Source organism: Vombatus ursinus, unplaced genomic scaffold, assembly GCF_900497805.2.
Source record: "Vombatus ursinus unplaced genomic scaffold, bare-nosed wombat genome assembly UNPS02014867.1, whole genome shotgun sequence".
Lineage (NCBI taxonomy): Eukaryota > Metazoa > Chordata > Mammalia > Diprotodontia > Vombatidae > Vombatus > Vombatus ursinus.
The window spans coordinates 1,181,144-1,208,049 of record NW_020954645.1 but is presented as its reverse complement, the minus strand read 5'-3'; the positions used below and the strand labels follow the sequence as shown (position 1 = coordinate 1,208,049).

Below are 26,906 nucleotides of genomic sequence, written 5' to 3'. Positions count from 1 at the left end.
GGACAAAAAATAATCCCGTCTACAGAATTCACATATTGCCAAGAAGACAGGAGGGGGAGGGGCTTACTCAGCCTCCTGGTAGCACGTCCAGGCATTCCTGATACAATCTGCCTACAGTTTAAAATTTTGCAATTCTTGAAAATGATATTATGGTGCCTCTTGGACACACTGGCCTGCAGACCCAAATTTTGGCCGGATGGAAAGTGAAGAAGAGATAGGCAAAGAAACTTGAAAGTTTCCTCAAATCTAAGAATGTCTCTCACTCAGGGATCCCAGATGGTCAAGTTTATGACTCCATCTCAGCCTCACCTCTTGAATTTAGGACCTGTTTTCCTTACCTGAGGGCAAAGATGGCCAGAGGCCAGGGGTTATAATTTGCTGCTGGCTCAAAGTTCCCTGAGGGTAGAGGGATGGGGTTTCTCAGGACAGGGACTCCCTGAGGTCAGAAGACATGTCTTCCCACAGACTAGCCACGCTCCGGTAGTAGGGGCTGACCCTTCCAACCAGTGGCCCTTCAAGACAGGACCTATTTTCCTCTTAGACCAGGAACCCCCTGAGGGTTTACAGGACCACAGAATTAGGAGCTGGAATAGACTTTAGATGTCATCTAGTTCAGCCCTTTCATTTTAGAAATAAGAAAACCAAAATGTTAGAGATTAAGTGATCTGAGATCATGTAGATACAAGTTATGGAACCATGTTGAGGACTCAAAACTAGGTTTTCTGATTTCAAATTCCTTTCTATTCACTTTCTATTAAATCATGATGCTTTCCTCCAGATGATGTGGCCCTTGCAGACCACTCCACTGAGGGCAGTGGGGGCAGGGAGGAAGGTGTAGGGTCAGGACAAGGAATACTGGCCCTGAAGGGGAAGAGGGATGGAGGGGGTTGTGATGAACAGCCATGCACCGGCCGGTGAGATCATGTCCCCTTTAGGTTACACCCGGCCCCAGCCACAGGGGGCGCTCTCTAGAAGGACCCTGGGCACGCCTAGTCAGTTACCACAGAAACAGGCGCTGCCAGGAGAGACAGAGCACCAGCCAAGCCCTGGAAATGGGGACTTGTTCACTTCTGAGCCTTTCTGCTGCAGGGGGCCTGGGGCTCCCGCCCCCCTTCCTGCTGCTGCTGCTGCTGGCACCCAGTGAGGCTTCCCGTAATCTCACCTCCTCCCCACTATGGGTCTCACCTCCTCTCAGTTATCTATGTCAGCTCCTCCCTGTTATCTCTCCTCCTTCCTGTTATCTATCTCACCTTCTTTCTGTTATCTCACCTCCTCGAACATACCTATTTCAACTCCTCCCAGTTATCTCATCTTACCTCCCTCATTGCGAGCCTGTCCTGTCTTTCTTCACTTCCTCTCTATTATTTCACTCCTCCATGTTTTCTCATGCCCCTCTTTCACCCTCTCCCTCCTTTGTTATTAGCATTGCTTGCTTATTTCACCTTCCCAATGACCCCTTCCTCTGCATTCTCACCCTCCTTGGTTTTCTCCTTCCCTCCTTCCTTCTTCTCCCCCTCCTGTAACTCACTCGCTGTTATTTCACTGCCCTATTTCACTCATTCTATCTCACAGCCTTCTGTCATACAACCCCTTCCCCTCAGTTTCACCTCCGCAAGTTATTTAACTCCTCCTCTGTTATCCTGATCTCCTTGTTAGCTCACCCCTGGCCAACTCTCTGACCCCCTCTCTCTCACCTCACTTCTCTCTGCAGCCCTTCCTGGTTTTCTAATCCCTCCTCTTCTCAGCCCTCCATGCTGCCCTTACACCTCTTCTAATTTCTTGCTTTTGTGGTCTCACTTGTTATCTCAGCCCTCCTTTCATCTCACCTTTTCCCTCTCTGTTATATCACTTTCATCTCCTCTCTTGGCCAGGATTTCACCCTCCTTTTATCTCACTTCTTCTCTTTGATTTTACTCCTTCCAAGGCATCTTCCCCCACCTCTTTATTTTCGTGATTTCATCTGGTCCCTGTTATCTCAATTCCCCTATTTCTCATCTCCTCAATTATTTCCCTCTTCCTATCTCACCTCTTCTCTCTTCATCACCCTTCCCCCAGCTGATCCACTCTGTTATCTGATGCTTTTCTGAACTCTCACCCCTTCCATTTTCTCATCCTTCCCTGTTATTATCTTGCCCTTGCTCTGTATACCTCCCCATTTCACTTGGCCTTTTATTTTCCTTGCTATTTCACTTTTCCTTTCATCTCCCCCCATCTCCATTCCTCTCCTTTTATCTCACTTTCTTTCCACATCTCACTCTGCCTGTTACATCACATCTTCCTCCTATCCCTCTTATCTCACCAATTCTGCCCAGTTACTTCCAGGACCATTGGCTCTCCAGTTGTCTGCCATTTCACTCCTTCCCTGAGATCTTTCCCCTTTCTTATCTTACTCCTCCCTTTTTTCATCTAACTGATAATCATCTCACACCTGTTATCTCAACCCCTTCCAATGATATCAATCTCTCCTATCTCAACTCTTTTTGGTCCCCCTCTAGTTACTTCCCTTTTCCAATCTTAATTCTCCCTATCCCAAGTTTGTTATCTCCCTCTTCCCATTATCTCATTCTTTCCAGTTATCCTTATTATATAACCCCTTCCTAATTATGTTATCCCTCTGTGTTGTTGTTCAGTCTTATCCAACTCTTTGTGACCCCATTTGGGATTTTCTTGGCAAAGATGATGGAATGGTTTGTCATTTCCTTGTCTAGCTCATTTTACAGGTGAGGAAATTGAGGCAAATAGGGTTAAATGACTTGCCCAGAGTCACACAGCTAGTCAGTATCTGAGGCTGGATTTGAACTCAGGTCTTCCTGACTCCAGGCCCAGAGCTCTATACACTGTATCACCTGGCTGCCCATTCTTCCCAGTTATCCCTATTATCTAATCCTCTCTTAATTTTGTCAACCCTCTCTGTTATCTCATCCCTAATCTTATCTCAGCTCACCTCAACCCCTTTTTATTTTTATCATCTGTTCACTGCTATATCATCTTGTTTTTGTGTGGATAGTTAGGCTGAACTTTTCAAAGTGATTGATTAGACCGAAGGAGCTTCTGTGATGTTCCAGCAATGAGTATAATGAATACTGTCTCATCCACAAAAGGGAGACTCTGAAGGAGCTCTCTCTTCAGGTAGACTCTGGACTGCACATTCTCCAAGGTGGCGGCAAACAATTGTTGAGAGATCATTGGTGACTTCAAAGCGAGAAGTTCTGTCAGAAGCCTGAATTCAAAGGGGCTTGGGAACAGCAAGAAGGGGAGTCAGCAAGAGTAGATGATTCTAAGAGCCTGGAAGTAGAAGGGAGGAGAGATATAGCATGATAAGTAGAGGGGATGGCAGGGTGAGGTGAAGACTTTTCAAAGGTGAAGGAGATTTAGGCATGCTTTAGGTAGCACAGCAGGAATGTGCACAGAGGATATGAAGATGAGAGAGAGGAGAGACAGTGGAAGGGAATTATTGATGGAGAAAGGATAGGAATGAGATGGGAAAGATAGAATTTAAGGGCGCAGATTAGAGAGTGGTCCTCGGCAAGTAGGAAGGACATGTCATTCTTTGAGATTGGAGTAAAGTAGGAGAATGGTTGAGCACCTAGAGAGGAAGGAGGACGACTCAGAGATCTTGAAGAAAGAGGAGGTTTAGGGATTGTTGCTGAGGGGAATAAGATAGAGACGAGAGAATCAAAGAGTGGCCTTGACCAAGGGAAGGTCCACTTGAGATTAGGTCACACGAGTTTGTAGAGTGACCAGGTAGTCTTTCTTGACTTCTAGCAGAGTGGAAAGTCAGATGGTGAGCTAAAGACTTAAAAGGTGTTAACAGTATGAGACAAGAGGAGAAAGGAGTCACGATGGGAGGCTGCTATGTAATTGAACTGAGCAGCTATAGGGTTGGCCAGGGAGAGAGGGAAGAAAGGGAGAACAGAGAAGTCAGAGAAAAAGCATGACTTCAAAAAACAGAGAAAGATGGAAGGAAGAGAGGGAGGGAGGGAGGGGAGAGAGAGAGAGAGAGAGAGAGAGAGAGAGAGAGAGAGAGAGAGAGAGAGAGAGAGATTGAGAGAGACATAGAGAGACAGAGACATAGAGAGAAGGGGGGAGAGACAGAAAGACAGACACAGAGAGGAAGGGAGGGAGAGAAAGACTGAGTGAAATATGGGGGGAAATAAGAGGGAGAGAGATGGAGGGACAGAGATAGAGAGACATAGAAGAGAGAAAGAGAAAAAAGAGAGGGATGGAGGAAAGAGACAGAGAGAGAGGGGAGCAGGACAGAGAGAGGGAGGGGAGAGAAAACAGAGGAAGGAGAGAAGGAGAGAAAGAGAGACAGATGTAAGGAGAGGGGATTATAATCAGAAAGAAGAATTTCAGAGGGTGAATTAAGAGGGTGAATCAAGGTAAGATACAATGAATGACCAGCATCTACTAGGAGGGTAGAATGAAGACATAGGTCATAGGAGCTGAGGAATGGGATGTCCTGGGAGACTTCTTACTCCTTCTCCTAGAATCTCATTAGCTCCTGTTATCTTACCTCTTCTGGTTATCCCATACATCCATCCATCCTCATATTGCCTCACTCTTATTATCTGGTCTCCTTTATATCACCCTTTTCCTGCTATCTCATCTCAAACCTCCATATTATTTCTCACTGTGGCCTGGTTCTCTCACTCTTGCAGTGATCTGATGATCCTGCCCTTCCACATCTCATCCCCTTTCTCTTCTCTCATTCCTCCCTTCATTTCAATGCTGCTTCCATTGTCTCACCCCATTTCTGCTAGTTTATCACTCCTCATCACCTCTCCTTCACTCCTTTTCTCTCTTATTCCCAGATTATCTTTCCTCCTGATCTCTTACACTTTCTGTCCTCTTTTCCTGTTACCTCATCTTCTCCCTCCGCCCCCATCATTTTCTCTCTCCTCGTTATTTCTCTTCCATTCTCCTCCTTATTATATCAGGTACTGAGTGCCTTACCAAAAGATCCCTAGTCATGAGGATGGAAAAGAAGGGTGGGATAATTAGAGATTTAGGGAAATGATGATTCATAAGATCTGGTGGCAAATAGGCGCTCCTGGAAGACAGAGACTTTATGGAGTCTTTATAACACCTCAAATGTACAGAGCTATAATTAGGAATTTTGGTAACTGGGGCAAACTCATTGAGAGGTAGGATGGGGAGGTGAGATGGAGATGCTCCAGCTGCTGCTAGAGGCTGGGCTGTTACAGTGCCATCATTGCTGATCCCAAGTGTTGCCCCTTGGGAAGGGTACCCACCCTGGAGGCAGCAGGTAGATTCTAGTCTGTGCCCTGAAGGGGCTAGAGCTAGGCTAGATGGCATGGTTCAGGATGGGCAAGCCCCACCTCATATTGGCAAGATGGTACAAAACCCAAATGGGGCAGCTAGGCGGCATGTTGGATAGAGCAATGGCTCTGGAATCAGGAGGACCTGAATTCAAATTCAGCCTCAGACACTTACTAGCTGTGTGACCCTGGGCAAATCACTTAACCCTGTTTGCCTTAGTTTCTTCATCTGTAAAATGAGCCGGAGAAGGAAATGGCAAATCACTCCAGTATCTCTGCCAAGAAAACCCCACATGGGGTTACTAAGAGTTGGACATGATTGAAAAATAACTGAACAACAAGCAAAACCCCAGTCACTCTATGCTAGTTATTTTTTGCAAATAACAAGAAGAGTCTTTTTTGGGGAGGATGGGTGGAACTGAGGAAGGGAGCAAGAATTTATTAAGTACTTATTATATGCCAGGAACTTTATAAATATTATCTCATCTGGATCCTCACAACAACCTTGCCAGGTAGTTGCTATCATGACCCCCATTTTGTAGTTAAGGAAATTGAGGTAGACGTAGGTCAACTGACTTACCTAACATTACACAGCTAGTAAGTGTCTAAGGTAGGATTTGAACTCAGGTCTTCTTAATTCTCCACCCAGTGTTTTATGCACTGCACCACCACCTAGCAGCCAGAGATACTGGCCTTGGATTTCCAGTGAGGCAGCAAGGTAGTGATCTGAATTATAAAATTGTGGGTACTTAAAGTGGAATGGAAATGAGAGAGACAGCTTTAAATTATAAAAATGTCCATGGTCATTTTATCCCTTCGGGTAGTTGGATGTGTATGTATCATGACTTTGAGGCCTTACCTGCTAAGATGTAATGTTTTTTAAACTTCTCTCTTCCAAAAAAAAAAAGAAAGAAAAAAAAAGAAATTCAACAAACACTCAACATTGTGACAACATTTTAAAAACTATATTTTAAATTTTGTCAACTTCCTCCCCCCACCCCACAAATGGAAAACAGGTTTGTTCTGTTATTTTTTAATTATAAGTTGTTGGGTTTTTTTAGCTCACATTTTAACTTCCATTCTCCATGCTCCACAATAGGGGAGGCTGAGTTTTTGTAGGCTGTTGCTAAAGCACAAGCTTCCCCCAAACTGGAAAGTTTCTTAGCATAGGACTGGGAATGGATTACGTATTGGCAGTCAGAGGTCCTGCGTGGCTCAGCGTGGAGAGGCTCAGTGCTGGGATTTTGACTAGCTGGGAGTGAATGTCACGGCCACGGGCAGCTCAGAAAGAAGGGCTGAGTTCTTCATCAGAGGAGGAAGAACAGAGGATGACGAAACCACAGATCCTTGAAGTGTTGAAGTCAGTGACTTAGAATTACAGGCTAAAGTTAGGGAAAAAAAAGTCATTGTGCTGGCCCACTTTTATTCTTAGGACATATCCAGGGCTTGCAAAGTTATGAAAGAAAGCCTGCATTTAGTCAGTCAACAAGCATTTATTAAGGGCAGACTGTGCTAAGCCCTGGGGATACAAAGAAAGGCAAACATATAATCTCTGCCCTCAGGGAGATATTCAGAAAATATAAATGTCATTTTGATGATAGATTGGATAAAATAAGCATAGCACAAACAAAAACAAAGGAAAGGAATTTGTGATTTGAGAAAAGCTAATGATCACTAAATGATATTAAAAAAAGAACTTGAAAAAAAAAATCCCCTGCCACCTCAAAACATGAGAATAATTGAATTATAAAATCATAGAACTGGAAAGGACTGAAGAAATCATCTGGTCCAACATATAACTGAACAGTAATACATCCTGAGCTAGTGGTCACCCAGATTTTGCCTGAATACTTCCAGGGGAGTAGTTGAATAGTTCAGTGGGGAACTTACTACCTTTAGAGAGAGCTAAGTCCAGACCTGGAGAATTTGCACAGTTAAGGAGCTTTTCCTTATGCCACGATGAAAGTTATCACTTTGCGTATTAATTGGATCAAAATGAAGTCTCACTGACATTGTGGGAAATGAGCAGATGTAGTGACAAGGTCAGGATGCAGAGCCCAGGGCTAGAGATTTAAATGACAGTGTTCATTACCGAGGTACTTGCTCTCTGGGGTAAATCCCTTTCATCTCAGAGGCTGGTGGAGGAGTGATGGGCAGTGATGGGAAGGACACGGCCTTCTGGTAAATATTAGGTTTGAAGTCTTAACCAAGTGGGAGGGCTTCCTTAATGGGAAGCTTTGTTCCTGCTAACCTTGAAGACCCCAGAGAATTCATCTATCTACTTGGCATCTGGCACTTTGTCAAGTTCTCCAATATACAAAGCATCAAGCCCAAGCTATGGATATTTATAGATGCTACTCTCTCCCTAGCAGTGTGACACTGGGAAAGTGTGCCTGATTAGAAGCCAAAGGATCTGGGTTCAAATCCTGGATCTGAGATTTACTACCTATGCAACCTTGGGCAAATCACTCAATTTTACTGGGTGGGCTTCAGTTTCCTCCTCTTTGTAATGAAAGGGTTGGACTGAATGGTTCCTCCCATCTCTAAATCTATAATCTATGATACCTATCACCCCCAGGCACTAGCCTTTGGGGAGATAAGCCAAGAAGGATATGTCAAGGTCTCTGCTCTAAAATTCAGTTCAGTAACAACAAAATGCATTTATGAGAACCTTATTAAATATAGAAGGACAGCTAGGTGGTGTAGTGGATAGAGCACTCAGAGACTCCTCTTCCTGAGTTCAAATCTGGCCTCAGACACTTAGTAGTTGTGTGACCCTGGGCAAGTCACTTCACCCTGTTTGCCTCAGTTTCCTCATCTGAAAAATGAGCTAGAGAAGGAAATGGCAAACCATTCCAGTATCATTACCAAGAAAACCCCAAATGGGGTCATGAAGAGTCAGACATGACTGAAATGACTGAACAAATATGAAGTATAGAGCACTCTGCTGAGAGAGGGGGGGAGAAAGATGATGGTTACATAAGATCCTCTCCCTTCCCTTAAGGAATCCAGTATGGAGAAGTGCTGTTGATACACTATAAGGGTGTTTCATGGTGTCGTGGGAAGAGTGCTGGATTTGGAGTCAGAATTCCTGGATTCAGTTTTGGGCTCTGCGACTTACTTGTTGCACGTCTTTGGGCAAGTTACTTTATCTCTCAGACTCAGTTTCCTCATCTGTCAAATGAGGAGGTTAGACTTGATGACTTGATTCTCACTTTAAATCCATGCTCCTGTGACTCTTCCTTGCCTGAGCTTTCTCACCCTGCACGGCCAAACATAATTCAGAGCTAGGTTGCTAGCCTGGTCTTCTGTGGCCAGACATAGTCTACATCCAAGCCCTTTCTAGCTTGGGAGGCCCTCTGCCAGAGTCTATGCTCCATTAGGGTCAATGCTGTGATGGGACATGGGAAAAAGAGAACTCAGCCAATCAACAAGCATTTATTATATGCCTATCATATATCAATCACTGGACTAGGTGATGAGGACATAGAGTCAAAAATTAAACACCTTCTGCCTTCAAAGAGCTCACATTCTATTAGAAGAAAAAAAATACTAGGTTGGGGAAAGCAGATGTTGAGATTTTGAGATTAGATCTCTAAGAGAAAATAGTGATATCTGGGAGAGGTGGGGTAGAGATGGGTTGGAGGGGGAGGGGAAAGGAAATGGTTTGGATGTATTAGTCACAGGGGACTAATGTCAAGCAAAAATCAGACATCCTTATGGGCGACTGGAAATGCTTCCTCTCACCTACCTTTTTTTTTCTCTTGTCCTTTCTTTTCCTGAATGTTCTGTCAGCAGGATCCTATGGCAGCAACCTTGATGAAGGCAGGACCCATCTATCTTGCAGAATCACTACTTGGGGTGTGGGACCAGGATACCCAAGAATTCAGTGAACACTAGTCCCTGAAGGCAGGCAGGCTGCACTGTGTGTGTGTGTGTGTGTGTGTGTGTGTGTTGAGAGTAAGAGAAAATAATGGAATCTGAGAAGAGAGTGGGAGTCTGAGGTCAGAAATGAAGAAGTATAAAGGAAGCAAGGTATCAGGACAGGAAAAGTATGGATAGGGGATAGAAGTCAGGAACCTGGGATCCAAGTGAATTGGGACATGGGCACACGCAGAATCATAAATTTTCCAGAAAATCTTGTCCATTGATGGAAAGGTTAGCCATAATGATCACAGCTGTTATAAAAACAACTTGTACTGATATCTTTTGTTTTTATATCTCCTTTGTTTCTCAATATACCCTCTTCCCTCATCATTCCTTATAATGATGAATTTAAAAAGATTTAAAAAAACAGTTCAACAAAACTAGTCAACACATCAACCAGTTAGGATATTATATGTACTGTTCCATATCCATAATCCCCCATGTCTTTTCTTTGGGGTCAAGTTTGGTCATCATCACTTCAGAATACATGGTTTTTAGTTATTTTATTTTATTTTTATTCTTGTTGCTATTCTTCTTTCTGTGTGAATTGTTGTAATATTTATGTACATGTTGTACTACTTGTGTACATTTTTTTTGGTTTTTTTTTAGGCAATTGGGGGTAAGTGATTTGCCCAGGGTCACACAGCTAGTAAGTGTCAAGTGTTTGGTCTGAAGCTAGATTTGAACTCAGGTCATCCTGAATTCAGGGCCAGTGCTTTATCCACTGCGCCACCTAGCTGCTCCTTATTTGTGTACATTTTGTGTACACGGCTTCCCTGGTCCCACTGATTTCATTTTTCATCAGTTCATAAATATCATCATGTGCTTCTCTATAGTCTCCATTCCTTGTTTCTTATAGTGTAGTAATATTCCATTCCATCCATGAACCAGGATTTGTTTATCTATCCCCCAAATGAGGGCGTCACTATTAAAAAAATTCTGAATAGCTCCCCTTCTCTGGTACTTTCAGGCTTACAAAATTCTGTCTTCACAATGACCCTGTGAGGAAGAGCATGTGCATGTCATTTATTATTCCCATTTTAGAGATGAGAAAACTGAGGCTCTGAAAGATTGAGTGTCTTGTCTTTTGTCACACAGTAACTGTGTTAGAGCATTTGAGCCCAGGCCTTCTGAGGCTTGTCCACTACACAACACTTGCCTCTCTTATGTGCCATCTTTCTTCCTTCAGGCCTTGTATGTTGTTTGCCTTTTGTTCTCAAAGAGGACCATGACATTAGGAAGGTGATGCCATGACTTGCAAGTGAATTGGATTTAAGGGAGGGAGGGCTGCACAAAGTCACCAGCCTCACTTTTTCCTCCTGAACCATCTGGGTCTAGTAGCCAGATATGGATCAAGATGACTGGAGATGGTCCTGGATGCAGTGGGAAACCTTTAAGCTAAGGTCTTCCCCAGGTCTCAGTAAGAGAAGGTTTGGGGAACCCTCAGTTCGGGGCCCAAGTCTGGCCTATGATGGTCAACCTCCCCTTTTCCTCTTCTAATTCCAGAAGCTATATGCTCCTCACCATGAGAATGCATTGTTTCTTATATAGTTGTGCTTTCATGGATCTGTGGCCTCTTTCATATGTATTCTCCCTCCTGTGACACAAATTACTACCTATAATTCACATTTCTAGAGCACAGCGCAATTTGCAAAACATTTGTCCTCCCCAAACTTATGAAATAGGTGATGCAAGTTTTATTTTTTTATATTTTATCTATTTTGTTAAATATTTCTCAATCACATGAAAACATCATAACATCTATTTTTTTGAAAATTTTGAGTTCCAAATTCTCTCCCTCCCGTCTACCCCTCCCACACCCATTGAAAAGTCAAACAATATAATATCAATTATACATGTGAAGTTATACAAAACAGATTGTTCTTATTAGCCATGTTGGTATGAGTTTTATTAATCTCATTTATAGGTGAGGAAACTGAGGGTCAGAGAGGTAAATGAGAGTGGAGATCTGAACCCAAGTCTTCTGATTCTTCAATCCAGTTCTTTCTCCATACTCATTCTGGGTGCAAGGGTATGTGTTGGATTTGGGGGGGGGGTTCCCTAAAATCACTCCACAGAAATGGTCAGCCCAGCCCTTGATAGTTTGTATGGACAAACTCCATAGTCTATGAGTCAATGCAACCTTGTATTCAGGCCAAACTCAAAGCTTTGGCCTGTTGGTGTCCCTAATTTCTTCTCTCCTGTTGTTTCTTTCTACACAGTATGCGGGAAGCCCCAGTTCTCAGGGAAAGTTATGGGGGGGCAGCTTGCTCCTGAGAAGAAGTGGCCTTGGCAAGTCAGCCTGTGGTATAGAGGATTATTCATTTGTGGAGGGTCCCTTATTGACTACAAGTGGGTACTCACAGCAACCCACTGCTTCCAAAAGTGAGTGACTATTTTGTGTATGGGGTAGGGGTGGGGGAACAGATGGGCCCTGGAGGTGGGAGGAAAGCTTGGGGTGGGAGAGAATATCATGACCTTGTTGGGACAGAGAGCCTTGGCTTTCCTGGAAAACTCATGAGAGGTTTGTCCATTGCCTTGGCTTAGGTCATTGCCAGCAGGTGAGTGGCCTGTTGTGGTCAGGCAGCTGTAGGGATGTATAAATGAGACTCAGATATCCTGGTGTGTGACCAATTTACAAGGAAAAACAAAAAACTGACATATTGAACACCACCCTCCTTCCCTGCTCCATTCCCCCCAATCCCATCCTTGCTCTGGGAACAGCAATCACCTAATTACTACCATGTCATAGAAAACTGCCCTAAGCCTCCACTCACAACCCCTTGTGATTCAGACCCAAACTCCTTTCCCCGGTCACTCTTCCCTACATGGGTTGTGTCCTCTTGTTAGAATATAAGCTCCTCGAGGCAGGGAGCACAATCTTTTTGTCTTTATATTCCCAGCATCTAACAATGCCTAGCACACTGTAGGTACTTAATAAAAAACCATTCATTCAATCATTCACTGAAGTCCCCCTCAGATCCTTTATTGTGGTGTAAAGATAAGCCTCATTCTCAAAGGTTTCACTGGGACATCCCAAGCACTGATTGACCAAGGGAGAGGGAGAGATTTCAGGGAAGGGCCTGGAGTCCTGCTGTGTGTCTGCCCTCCAGGGAAGTGTGAAGTTTGGACAGAGATCACCCAAGGGCTTGGCTGCCAAGGCCAGCAGGAGATGAGAGAGTGAACTCAAAGGGGATGTTACTCCTGCAATAAAGACATCCCCTCAGCCCTCCAGGTGGCTCATTCTACTATTAGCCAGCATTTGTACTTTTAACCACTAGCATGAGTTTCCTGACATTGACACTAAACATGCCTCTTTCTGACTTCTACTCATTGCCCCTGCCTCTGCCCTATGAATCCATTTCAGGGAGGTCGCATCTTCTACTTGATAACCTTTTAAATACTTAATGTCTCCAGGCTAAACTTTCCCAATTCCTCTAACCCGTCCTCATATGACACAGTCTTGGGTTTCTTCACCCTTGGGTTTCTTGCCCCTCTCTGGATACTTTTCCAGTTTACCAGTGTCCTTCCTAAGTATCGGTCTGACCTATCTGTCTGAGAGTATATTGCTAAGGTAAGTGAACTTATCTGCAGAATTCAAAATTTCTTTATTTGCCGTTACCAAGTTCCACATATGGATAGTGCAGTGCTGGCTGGTGGAGAACCTCTCTTTTCTGTGTTAATTGCCAGGTCCAAATTAGCACACGTAGCAGAGAATGTATCCATACTTTGTTGCATCTCGGCTTCAGAGGCTGCATTGAATGCACAATCATCTGTGAACAAAGAGTCGCTCACCAACTATGTAAGGTGGACATATAAGTTATGGGACAAGAAGAAAATGAGAAAATGGGAAGTTATGATGCTTGAGAGACCATCAAAAGCAAAGTTGAAGACTCTTAATAGAAAGTCAGGAGTTGAGTGGAAAAGGAAGACAGTGAACCAAGTATTGAATTCCTTGAGAAAGAGAGAATGACTTGGGGGGCATTAGATAACAGTGACCATGATCTACGTAAGTGAAAAATCTTGCGTGAACTTTAAAGCACGAGCAGTTGCTGATTGATGGTGGCAAAAGGATATTCGGGAAATAACTTTAGAGAGATCAATTTCAGTTGAGTGATGAGGTCAGAAATCAGATTGCAAAGGATTGGAGAGAGAGAGAAGAAAGAAAGTATAGATAACTTTTTCTATGAGTCTGACTGAGAAAGGAAGAGATATAAGATGAGAAACTGAGAGACTAAGCACAGGCAAAGAGGAAATAAAGTGATCATTTTTTTCAGATGCTATGATGATTTACTGAGAAAACCCTAAAGAGTCAACAAAAATTAATCAAAGCAAGAAATTGAGTAAAGTTGCATGATATAAAAGAAATCCAAATAAATCATCAGCATTCCTGCCTGTCATCAGCAAAACATGGCTGGAAAGTCTAGTAAAAGAAATTTCATTCAAAATAACTATAGAAGTTATAAAATGCTTCAGCATATATCTGTGAGGATTCATTCAGGAGCTGTATGAATCTAATTACAAAATACTCTTTGCAGAATTAAAGACACACCTAAATAACTGAAGAAACATTAATTGCTCATGGGTAGTTAAAGTCAATATAATAAAAAATGACAAAACTACCTAAATTATTTTACTTATTTAGTGCTGTGTCAATCAAACCCTCAAAATATTTTATAGAGCTAGAAATAATAATAGTGACATTCATATAGAGGAACAAATGGTCAAGAATATCAAGGGCAATAATGCAAAAAGTGGGAAGGAAGGGAGTCTAAGAGTACCAAATTTCAAACTCTACTACAAAGCAGCAATCATTAAAATGATTTGATACTAATTTAAAAAAAGGCAGAAAGATTGATCAGTGGAACAGATTAGGTACATAACATACAGAAGCAAATAGACACAGTAGCTTTATATTTGATAAACCCAGTATTCTAATTACTGAGGGGAAAATTCACTGTTTGGCAAAAACTTCTGGGAAAACTGGTCAACAGTTGAGTAGATTCAGACTAACACTTCATACCATATACCAAATATATTCATGGTATAATTGTAAAAGATTACATCAGAAACAAATTAGAGGAACAAGGAAAAAAATACCTTTTTGACATATGGATAGGGGAAGAGCTCATGATCAAATAGCAATGAAGAGGATCACATAAGATAAAATGGACAACATTGAATATATAAAATTTCAAAGTTTTTATGCAAGCAAATTTCATGTAGTTAAAATGAGAAAAGAAACAGGTAAATGGAAACTTTTTTTTTGCAGCAAATTTCTCTGGTACAGTTCTCATATTCCAGATATATAAGGAACTGATTTGAATTCGTAAAACTGAGTCACTCCCCAATAGATAAATGATTAAAGAATATGAACTTACAGTTTTTTAAAAGAAGAAATCCAACAACCATTTGAAAAAATATTCTAAATCATTAAGAGAAAAATACAAATTAAGGCAACTTTGAGGTTTTACCGTAAAGTCTTCAAATTGACAAAGATGACAAAAGAGGAAAATAACAAATGCTGGAAGGGCCATGGGGAGATAGGCACACCAGGACACTGTTGTAGGAGCTGAGAATTGTGACAGCTATTTTGGAAAGCAATTTGGATCTATACCCCCAAAGCAACTAACCTGTGCCAACCCTCTGACCCAGCTAGATCAATACTAGACCTGTGCCTCAAAGAAATCAAAGGAGGAAAGAACCTAAATGTATAAATATTTTTTAACAATTCTTTTTGTAGCAGCCCCAAACTGGACATTGATGGATTATCCCATGGGGAATGGCTAAACAAATTATTGTATATGAACATAATGGAATATTATTGTGCCATAAGAAATGATGAAACAGACATTTTCAGAGGAAACTGAGAAGATCTTTATGAATGGATGCAGGGCAAAGTGAGCAGAACCAAGAAAACAATTTATATAATTATGACAACATTGTAGAGGAAACAGCTTTGAAATGTTGTCCACGAGTTCTTAAGACTTTTCTGCAAGAGAGGCAATGAACTTAAAATGTGGAGATATATTTTTGGGCATAGCCAAGATGGGAATTTGTTTTGTTGGACTATACATGTTTATGTTTGTTTGATTGTGGTTTTTAGTGGATGCGGTAGGAGGGATGGCAATGAGAGAGACAGGGTATCAATGCATAAAAAATAAATAAATGCACCATCCCCGACCCCTGCAACCCAGATGAACATGGTGTAATTATAAAGATCAAGCCTGGTCCTGAAGAAAAAGTGAAAAAATGGATCTTATATGAAGTTTCCTTTATTGCTGAGCTGGGGAATTATCAATGTGGAACACCATATATACTGCCTAACTTGGCTGATGTGTTGACTAGTTGTGCTAATTTGCCTTTATTTATTATTCTGTGTTATCTGGGATAACTCTCTAGGCAGGGGAGGAGAGAAAGGATATATAAAGAAATTAAAGATGTGTAAAAATCCAAGTTATCAATTTTTAGAAAATAGAAATCCTATGTTTTGGTATGAGAGTCTTCGAAATTTAGACCAACAAACTTTAATTTCCAGCAAAATTCTAGAAATATCATTATTAAAGGGTTTGTTTGTGAGCATTTTGAGGTGAAGGCTATGATCACTAAGAGCTTGCACAAATCCATCAAGAATAAGTCATACCACTCTAACTTAGAGGCAGCTAGGTGGTGCAGTGCATAGAGGGCTGGGCCTGGGATTAGGAAGACCTGAGTTCAAATTCTGCCTTAGACACTTACTAACTGTGTGAACCTGGGCATGTCACTTAACCTCAGTTTCTTCAACTGTTAGATAGGGATAACAATAGCACCTATCTCGTAGGGTTGTTGTGAAGACCAAATGAGAGAATGTTTGTAATGTACTCAGCATAGTGTCTGGCACATGGAAGGCACTCTATTCTCCTATTAATTTCATTTCCTTTTTTGGCCAAGGTGACTTAGACAGGTAGATGAGGAAAATGCCAGAGATGAGCAAAATGGAGAAATGTGGGCTAAGTGACAATACAGTTAGATGCATCAGAATGTGAAAGATTAGACCCGAAGAGTAGTTATTAGTTGATTGATGTCTACCTGGAAGATTGTCTCCTGTGGGATGTCCCCATGAAATTGCCCTTTGTCCTGTGATAGTTAACATGTTTGTAAATCAGTCATTTGATTAAAGGTGCACATGGCCTATTTATCAACTTTGCAAAACTCAGAGGGATAACTTATACCTTAGATAATCAGAATCCAAAAAGATTTTAATAGACTAGAATTTTGGGCTAAATCTCATGAAATGAAATTGATCTGACAGAGGGAGAGATACTGGGGATAACTATGATGGTATAAAAACCCCCAGAAAACATTCTTTTCTTGTTTTTTTGGTTTTTTTTTTTTTTGCTTTTTGGTGAGGCAATTGGAGTTAAGTGACTTGCCCAAGGTCACACAGCCAGTAAATGTCATGTGTCTGAGGCCAGATTTAAACGCAGGTCCTCCTGACTCCAGGGCCAGTGCTCTATCTACTGTGCCACCTAACTGCCCCTCAATACATTTTTTAAAAGATAAATTGAATAAAGATAAATATTTGGTTTTAAGAAAAATCAGATTAAAAAATACAAGATAGTGGTATGAGGCTAAATAATAATTCATGTGCCAAACATCTGAGGGTGTTAGTGAGCCGCAAACTCAATATTAATTAATCAACCATATAGCATGTGATAACAATTTTTTAAAAAAGTTTTCATTAGTAGGGCTTTGACATCCAGAACAAGGGACTCCCTGTACTCCATTCAGATCTCATCTGAAATACTGGGTCCAGTTCTGCATGCTCTATAGCTACACTGGAGTGTTAAGAGAAAAGTCATCATGATACTAGGGGACCTGGACATTGTGTCCTATGAAGATCCATTGTTTTAGTGAGGACGTAATGGCTGCCCTCAAATATCTTAAATGTTTTTATATAAAAGAATGACTAGACTTTTTCTGCTTGGCTCTAGAAGGCAGAACCAAGAGAGTTGGCTGAAAGTCTCAGAGAGGCATATTTTGATTTTTAAATCAATTTTTTTTTTTTTGGTGAGGCAATTGGGGGTTAAGTGACTTGCCCAGAGTCCCACGGCTAGTGAGTGTTATGTGTCTGAGGGGTCTTCCTGACTCCAGGGCCAGTGCTTGAGAGAGGCATGTTTTGTCTAACATAAGGAAGAACTTCAATCGGAACCATCCCAAAATGGAGTAGACTTCGTGCAGTTGGAAGAGGGAAGAGAGAGCAGGTTTATGGAGTTTCCCATCATGGAAGATCTTGAACTAGAAGCTGGGTGATCCCTTCTAGAGATAGAACTGAGATTTTGGTAGGATTGGACCAGAAAATGTCTGATGTACTTTCCACCTATGAAATTCTATGACTCACATGATGATTCATTTCAAAAGGCTTGGACATATTCAATAGTAACGTGAGGTCTTTCTTTTCCCTGCAGATCCACTGATCCAAATGCGTATAAAATCTTTCTGGGCAACAACAAATTGCAAAAGGAAAATGGTCATTCTTTCCAGGTCTCAGTGAGGAAGATTTTCAGTCACCCAAACTTTAAAAAGAATCACCCATTTGAAAGTGACATTGCCCTGTTGGAACTGAAGTCTTCAGTTGCCTCCTCCCCATACATCCTCCCTATTTGCCTGCCAGCTCCTGGGTTATATTATGAAAGGAAATCTTGCTGGATAACAGGCTGGGGTACTCTCACAGAAACAGGTGAGGTAAAATAATCAGTCAGTCAACAAGTATTTATTAAGCACCTAGTATATGCCAAGTACTGGACTAAGAACTGAGTAAAAAGTTGAGAAATGGACTGAGTAGTTTGAGGAAGAGAAAAGAGGTCACTGGATCATAGAATATGTTAGGGGTGGGGTAGGTAGAGGCAAAGGCAGGGAAAATTTAAAGAGTAAGACCATTGAAAAGGTAGGAAGGTAGGAAGGTCTTTAAAAGCCAGATAAAAGATATTCTATTTGATCCTGGAGATCTCAGATCTTTGGAGGGAGAGTAGAGTAATGGAAATAATGATGATATTTCAAAGCTTAGATGGATCCTCAGATGGCATCTGAACCAAGCTGGGAAGAAATGCTTTTATAAACTTAATCACTATGTCATTAAGTTCACATATGTAAATTTTGTTTTGCCCTCTACTTTTAAATCTATATGTGTTTTTGTGCATTATGTGTTTTTTTTGTGGGCAACATATTGTTGAGTATTCCATTCAGTAATCCTTTTTTTGTTTATGAGAGACTTCAATCCTTTTACATGAAAGGTTATAGTTATTAACTTTGGATTACCATCTACCATGCTTTATTATATTATTTTATTTTGTAAGAAAGGAATGTAATCTGATATTAATGAAAGAGGAGTCTACTGTCTTGCTGTAACATGTATCCAAGGCAAGACAAGCACCTTTCAAAACTTGTCAAACCTGATGACTACTAACCATTGCTATCCCTGTCATGTTGGGCTACATGAAACTGCCAAAAAGAATCTAGAAAGATCAGGAAGTATTATAAAGTCTTCTATAGGAAAATGAAGACTATAGGATGATATGGGGTTTCCAATAATGTGGAACAGGGGATTTGGAAGTGAGAGGAAAATTTGAGAAGTGAACCACTGTTTAAAAATATGGTACATGAGAATGAGATCTGGATTTCTGTACCATGACTTAAAATATAGGAAGGACAGGCCCTTGACCAGGGATGGAGCGTACATGACAAAGCTTAGTAAAAATGCATTTTCCTGCAGGGTTGAAAAACTAATAAAAAGGACTTTACATTAAAAAAGAAGTAGAAGGAAGGAAAAAAAGCCTATGTATTTTTACCAAGCTTTTAGAGGGGAAATGCTTCCCCCTTGCTTGAAATGGAAGTATTGTTCTCTGGGACTTTATATCCTTCCCATGCTACTCCCTTCATTGGTTTTCTCTCCTCCTCCTTCTTCCTCTGCAACAACGATAATCAATTTGTTCCTCTTTTCTTCAATTTACTTCCTCTTTTTTCCCTTTCTTAACTCAAACCAGTCTGTGTAATTTTCTTATTAATTAAAAAAAAAGTGCTCTTAATTTATTATCCCATTATGGTCATTGCACTAAAATAGTTGTTGGTCAAACCAACACTGGAGTTGTTTTCTCTAGAAACCAGTTTGGTGTGAGTACCTCTATTTTAAAACTATCTTTTTCAAGTCTTGAAGTAAGGAAGAATGTATTCCAGTAAACCACCCTCCCCACCTCCCCTTACCTCCTCTTTAACCTTAAGTATTGTCCTGTGTCTAGGAAATTGTCCAGCTGTTAAAGCCAGCCTAATCTAAGTGACCATTCGGTAACCCTTAAGTTCATGCCCTAGCCTCACTGTCTCTGCTTTATGACAGGATGTCTCAATTTAGACATTATGGAAAAGTCTGGACTTAACAGATACCCTGACCCCTCTTGAATATAATTTTCTTCCCCCTGCTCACTGATGTATATAATACACTTTAATCCTTTAAAGGAGAGGAGCTATTTCCTGAAGAAGCAGTGATCCCCTGGCCTGTTTGTTTGTTTGTTTTTAAAATTAAATCTTCGAGCAAATTTTGCCTGCTAAAACAATGAAAGTGATCTTTATTCTATGACTCACACTATGGTGAGTACATTGTATAGGTATTGTAATCTTCTTACTATCATGTTATCTTTCTTTAGAATTTAGATTATTAACCGTTATCTAGTCACAGTTATTGAGTTTGATTTTATTCCTCATGGATGTGCTGGTTTCTTGATGTTTCATATATTCGTGTTTCTACTTCAGGTATTATTGCTGGCTCTTAACTTACCAAAGTTTTGCCTTAAAACATATGATCAGTTTTGTTGGGTGGCTGATTTTGGAGTTAAGTTAAATTTCTCTTGATTTGTATTATATCACATTCTAGTTGTTTCTATTATTCCTTGGCTTGGGCAAAAATCCTGAGCAGTTAGAATTGACATGCTTTTACATGTGACACATTTCTTCTTGGCTTTCTGAAAAAAAAAATCATCTTGTCATTGTAGCCTTGGAGATGCAGATATGCCTATGTGCACAGATCCTTTATTGATGTTCTGTGAATTCTATCAATTTGTAATCTGTTACTTGATTTCAATATTTCTGGGAATTTTTTTTGGTACAACTTCCTGAAGTATGGTGATGAGACTTTTTCTTTCTTTGCATTTTTCTTGGAGCCAAATAGACTGTTTCTCCAAGCACTGTCTTCCATATCTGTCATTTTATTTTAAAAAGAGCCTTACAGTATTTTCAAAGGATGGTAGTTTTTGAGCTTTTTTTTCTGTTCATTTTTTCTATTACTTTGTTCCCCAATCAGTGAATTCTATTTTTCAGTGAATCCATAATTTTCTGCCTATTCTTTTTGGACACTCTCAAGTGGTTGCATTCTCTTGTGACCTTGTTTTGTTCTCTGTTCATTTCGTTTATTTATTTCATTTGCTGTTTTTATTATCTACATTGATGTCCCTCATGAGAGGTCCGATTTCATTTCTGGTGCCCCGATGTTCAATCATGTTATGTTCCTTCTGGACTCCTTGCTTTAGTTCTTTTTTCCCAATTATTAATTCATTATGTCAGATTTTTCTTTTGTTTACTTGTCTTTGATTGTTTCTTTCCTTTTCTGGGAAACATTTCTTTGGTGGGAGGGGCAAGTTGAAGGAAGTCTTTACGGAAGCTTGCTTCTTCTTTTAATAAGGAAAGAGGACATTTTCATTACTTTTTGATGGGAATACAGGGGAGCTGGGCTCTCTTAAAACTTTTCACTCTATTGTCTTCCTAAAACACCCCTAGTGAGTGGTCATGAAACCTCCACTTAATGAGAAACTTACTAACTCCATTCCACTTTTGGGTGGTTCTAAAGAAAGCCTTCTTCAGATTGGATTAAAATACAACTTTTTGTAACTAACTCCCTCCTCATATCACAGCACCCCCACCCAACTGCTTCTGGTTCTCTCCTTTGGGACCAAGTCTAGTCTTCTTTCACAAGATAACTTTTCAGATTGTTATAGAAAGTGATTGTGCCCTCATAAATCTTTTCTCTAGACTAAGCAAGCCCAATGCCTTTAGGTAAGTTTCATGTCCCATGATTTCGGTTCTACTTCCCATCTAGTCTTTCTCTTGTGGAGTCACCCTACCTTACCTCCATCTTCCCCCAAATATAGCGCGGACAGATATGCTCCAGATAGGGCAGAGCACAGTGGGACGATCGCTCTCCTTGTTCTCAGATACTCTCTTTTTCCTGTTTGTACAGCCTAAGTCTATCGGCTTCCCCCCCCCTTCATTAAAACAACCATCTCATTAGAACTGAAAAAAAAAGACCATAGAGAACATAGCAAGACCTAAATACAATCACAATATGAGTCATTTCTTTGACCCATATTAAGTTTTCCATCTATGAAAGCTCCCAGGTCTTTTGCACATGAAACTTCTGTCCAACCATGTCTTTCATATAACTAAGTAGTAATTAAATAGTAATTAAGTCCCAATGGGGCAGTTGGGTGACACTTAGAGATACAGTACTGGGCCTGGAGTCAGGAAGACCCATCTTTGTGAGTTCAAATCTGGCCTCAGATTTGACCTTGTGTGTCTAGCTGTGTGACCTTGGGCAAGTCACTTAACCCAGTTTGCCTCAGTTTTCTCATCTGTAAAATGCCATTCCAGTATCCTTGCCAAGATAAACAAAAATTCTTTAAGAAGGGTCCTCAATAATTTCTTGGAGTATAAAGGGAGACCCAAAAATTTGAAAATCACTGGTCCATTCTTTTACATATATGATTCAGGAGAGAAATTAGGGAGACAAAACTAAACTTAAGGAGAAAGGTCACTGTCTCTTTTGCCTACTTGGCCAAATTCCCAGCCTTTTATGTGCAGGCACAGCCAGCTGAAGCCTCAAGGTGCTTGGACCTCCTAACGTTAGCATTTGTGACAAAGCCCTCTCAGGGACTCCAGAGCTCTATCAGTGATGGGCTAGGCTAAGGGTTGGGAAATCCTTTTAATAAAAGAATTTGTTCTATAAAATTTGGATTCAGTCAAAAGGCCTCACTTAAGAACCTAGAAGGCCACAGGTTCCCCACCCCTGGGTGAGGCCATTTCCCTCTGGTGGTCCACAGGTTCCTCCTACATAATTAGGGGGTTGGTTGTGCCTGGTGATCTTTGAACTCGCTTCCACTTTGAAAACTCCATGTCTAGGGGCAGCTAGGGGGCGCAGTGCATACAGCACCGGCCCTGAAGTCAGGAGGACCTGAGTTCAAATCTAGCCTCAGGCCAGACACTTGACACTTACTACCTGTGTGACCCTGGGCAAGTCACTTAACCCCAATTGCCTAAAAAAAAAAAATTAAAATTAAAAAAAAAATAACTCCATGTCTAGGTTTGGATCTGGACAGATGGCATTAACCTGGAGAAGCTTCCTGGAGGAAATGTGTAGAGGTGATAGGTTTTTAAAGCATTAAAGTTATGCAGTAGAAAGGAGGGAGGGAATTCTGAGAGGTAAGCGTGGTCTATGGAGAATCTCCGAGTTGGAACCAGACCAAGAAACACAAGTCTACATCATCATCATCATCATCATCATATTTACATAGAGTCTACTATTTGTCAGGCACTGTGCTAAGTGCTTTTCAATGATCTCATTTGGTCCTCACAACAACTTTAGGAGGCTATTGTTATCTGTATTTTACATATGAGGAAACTGAGGCAGGCAGAAGTAAAGTGATTTGTCCAGGGTGACATAGCTAGTATGTGTCCTTGGACAAGGTCAGATTTGAACTCAGGTCTTTCTGACTACAGGATCAGTGCCTTATCCATTGCACCACCTAGCTGCCTACCTGGCTTATATTCTTACCTGAAACAGGGGCTTGTGCTGGGCCGCTCTGAGAGATATAACTGGTGGGTGACATGGTCAAGCAGCATGGCTGCCAGTGACCTTGAAGGCCCATACTAAAGAGGTTAGATTTCCTTGTCCAGGCAAATACAGACAAGTCCCGGGCCCAAGAGCTCTGACTTTGAAATCTTCTCGTTGACAGGGCAACAGCCAGCAGAAATCTATCTCCAAGAGGCTAACATCCCTGTTATTGACAATCATACATGCAGTTCATTTTATGGCGTTCCAATAGAGGGTAATGTAATATATGAGATCAAGGAGGACATGCTGTGTGCAGGGGACATCATTAATCAAAGGGCAATCTGTGTGGTGAGTGATCATCTGTATTCTTCCTGGGCCCCCAGTCTCGGTGCAAAATTCAGAACCCTATCCGGTCAAAGCATTTGCCATTTTGGTCAGAGCCATGATTCCTTGTTTGCCCTACTCCCCAGCTCTTAGCCATCCCTGGACCCCTCTGTCACCTGCAAATTGGCCTCTTTCTGAGCTATAATCTCAGAACCACAGGGTTTTAGAACTAGAAGGCTCTTGACAGATCTCTTAGTTCTAATTCTCACTTTACATATGAGGAACCTGAGACCCAGGGAGAGAAAGCCACTTTTCCAAGGTCACATGGGTAGTAAGTACCAGAACTTTTGCTAGATTCAAGGCTCCAGATTCCTGTGGTCGGTCAATGCTCCTGTTACTTCGTTCCCCATCTTAGAACAGATTGAACCAAACTATGAAGGAGGCACAGATTCGTGCCTAAGAAATATGGAGAGGAGGAAAGAAAGGAAAAAGAAACATAAACATGGAGGAGAATGCCTGGCACTCCTTGAGGGCAGGGTCTGTGGATTATCCAGACTTCAAACTCCTTTATTGCCTTATTTGTACATAGCAGATGCTGAATGAATGAATGAACGAAAGAGTCTCTTGGGTAGAAGTCTATGCCAGCAAGTTTAACATCTTGTTAGGCAATCATGGTCAAGTCTAGAAGAGACTTTATGTTGCAGTGACCAAAATGTTGGACAGGACAGTGACCATCCCCAACCCTTAGCCTCAGTTTCCCCATCTATAAAACAAGGGGCTTAGAATGCATGATCTCTAAAATTCCTTACAGCTCTTACTTTCTGTGGTCTAAAGAGTCTTCCATTGTGACATTTTAGGATCCTGTGGTCAGTGATTCTCCTTGTCTGGGAATGGGCAAGACTGGACCAAACACTTCCCCTCTCCCAATTCCTGCTACCTTCCATTCTTACTAATAATTTCTCTCTCTTCCTCAGGGAGATTCTGGAAGTCCACTTGTCTGTGAATTTTCAGAGACCTGGATACAGGTAGGAATCGCAAGCTGGGGCATGGCATGTGTACCACCTGTTTCCCCAAGCGTTTTCTCTAGAGTATCCTATTATCTGGACTGGATTGAGCAGACCAAGAAAATATCACACAAATTATTACCAACAAAAGCTTCAAATGTGAGGAAAGTTGTCGAGGTATCAAAAACTCCCCAACCAACAAGCTATGCATCGGCCTCCCAGATCTCTGTTCAGCCTGTGCTGCTCTGCCGGTGTCGCCTGATGGCACTGTGGTTCTGGGATGCTGGAAACAGTCTTTGAGTGGTTTGAAAAAAAAACAAAAAGCACTGATAAGCCCATTAAACTGTCGCAATGAGAAAACCCATGGAGTTCTGTGATTACCTTCGGCAACGATAGTTGGCATCTCGCGTCCAAGCACACAGCAATGACTCTCATTCCTATAGCACAGTAGGGTCTGGAAAAAGTTTTGCTCATAACACTGAGGTGGGTGGTGCAGATTTCCCCATTTTAGAGATGAGGATGTTGAGACTTATGAAAATTAAATGACTTGCCCATGTTCATACAGCCAGTAATAGAATTTGCAATTGGTAACCAGGTCTTCTACTTCTAGGCCATGGATCTTTTCCATTTTGTCTTTGTCACCAGAACCTAGCACACACAGTATGTGCTTAATACATACAGTAGGTGCTTAATAAATGCTTGTGGCTATATCTACGTACATATGTATGTGGTATATATCTATTTATTTATCTGCATGATGTTGTTTTTTCCTAGTAGAATGTCACACATTCTTTGAAGAAAGGGATTGCTTCCTTTTGTCTGTGTTTCCTCAGTGCTTAGCCCAGTGCTAGGCAAACAGTAGGCATTTAATAAATGTTGGTTGAAATGAACACTACCTCTCCAATGACATGAAACCATTGAACAAAAAGTAAAAAAAATTAAACTTGGGCCAAAAATGAGTTGTTTTCTCCTCTTGTTTCCAAATCATCGGTCAATTAGCTGGCTGGTTCAGTTATTAATCCTTGTAGTAGACAGGAGGTTGGATCAGAGGTATTTTTCTTCTTTGATAATCTGTCGTCTCATCCTTTTGTTTATAATTAATAACAGGACTTCAAAATTGAATTATTAATTACACTCTTTAAAGTGAATGAATGGAAAGGGTACTGGCTCTGGAGGCAGAAAAACTGGGTTCAGATTCTGGCTCTGCTCCTTACTAGTGATGTGACCTTGGGCAGGTCACCAAACTTCTCTGGGCCTTAGTTTCCTCATATGTAAAATGAAGGGGTTGGACCGGTTGGCCCTTGAGGTCCGTGCCAATCCTAAATCTATGACCCTTGACTGGATGACCTCCAACATCTCTTCCAGCCATAACCCTCCGATCCTGTATTAACTTCAACTACAAGAAAATTTAATGTCATCTGGGTGGCCATTCTCTCCAGTGCCAGAGAGACCAGCCTTCTCTCTAACTTGACGTATGAACTTTCAGGGTTACTGCGGCCAAAAGCATCATTGCCCTGTGGCCAACCTAGCTCCAGGCACCTTCAAATTTGGCTAAGGTGATTTTGGGAGAAGCGATGAGTGACCCAAAGCCATCACCAGACCCAAGCGCCTTTCTTGATCTGTGGAGGTTTCTGGAACGTGAGTTTTTTTGACATAGCCTTCAAGAAGCCAGAGTCACCTCCAAGCTTTGATCATGGACCAGGGCAGAGCTTTAGTAAGACCTCATATATGTGTATATGTATAGGTACATGTAAGTGTATGTGTATATATACATATATGCACATACAAATATATACAAATATATTTGCGCATATATTTTATATCTACACATATTTACATACACATACATAAAATACATTACATGTTTATATGAAAATATATTATACATATAATATACACATACAATACAATATTTATATATACAATATATACCTATAATACAATATACACATATAATATTTTATATATACATATAATAATTTATGTACTATATTCTTATAAAATAATATATTAATTTACATACATTTGTAATATGTAATTATATATATATATACACATATATAACTAAAATTGGTAAAATTTATTGCCTACTATGCCAGTCTCTCTGCTGGATCCTGGCAATATGAAGGTGGAAAATGCTCTTTATAACATGGGGCTGTAAGATACAATACACAATCCTATATACAATATACAGATCGATAAAATACAAAGTAGAGTGGGATGGTGGGAACACAGAAATCTAGATAACATGCTCTGGGAATATTTGAGGAAGGGGGATCATAGAAAGTCGGTGGGCATGCAGTTGTTCTAGAAGAAGGGGCACATGAGCTGGGCCTCAGAAAAAAGGGGGCTTCAATAAATGGAGATGTAGGGGCAGCTAGGTGGTGCAGTGGATAGAGCACCGGCCTTGGAGTCAGTTCAAATCCGGCCTCAGACACATAACATTCACTAGCTATGTGACCTTGGGCAAGTCACTTAACCCTATTGTCTGGCAAAAAACAAACAAACAAACAAATA

General features: G+C 41.1%; 1 protein-coding gene across 1 annotated transcript; it reads left to right on the top strand.

Annotated features, from left to right (window-relative positions):
* The first annotated feature begins 892 nt into the window (after positions 1–892).
* On the top strand, positions 893–25,047 carry LOC114027999 (serine protease 38-like). The gene is made up of 4 exons (XM_027842161.1): positions 893–1,140; positions 17,792–17,928; positions 23,243–23,409; positions 24,360–25,047. The coding sequence occupies exons 1-4, from the start codon at positions 893–895 to the stop codon at positions 24,687–24,689; spliced, it is 882 nt and encodes a 293-aa protein (XP_027697962.1). The 3' UTR covers positions 24,690–25,047.
* Positions 25,048–26,906: the final 1,859 nt, after the last annotated feature.

Excerpts from the sequence above, each read along its gene's own strand:
- LOC114027999 (XM_027842161.1), top strand. The coding sequence starts at position 893 with ATGAACAGCCATGCACCGGCCGGTGAGATCATGTCCCCTTTAGGTTAC. Across the intron at positions 1,141-17,791 it reads GCTGCTGCTGCTGGCACCCA|TGACATTGCCCTGTTGGAAC; the intron begins GTGAGGCTTCCC and ends CCCATTTGAAAG. Across the intron at positions 17,929-23,242 it reads GGGTACTCTCACAGAAACAG|GGCAACAGCCAGCAGAAATC; the intron begins GTGAGGTAAAAT and ends TCTCGTTGACAG.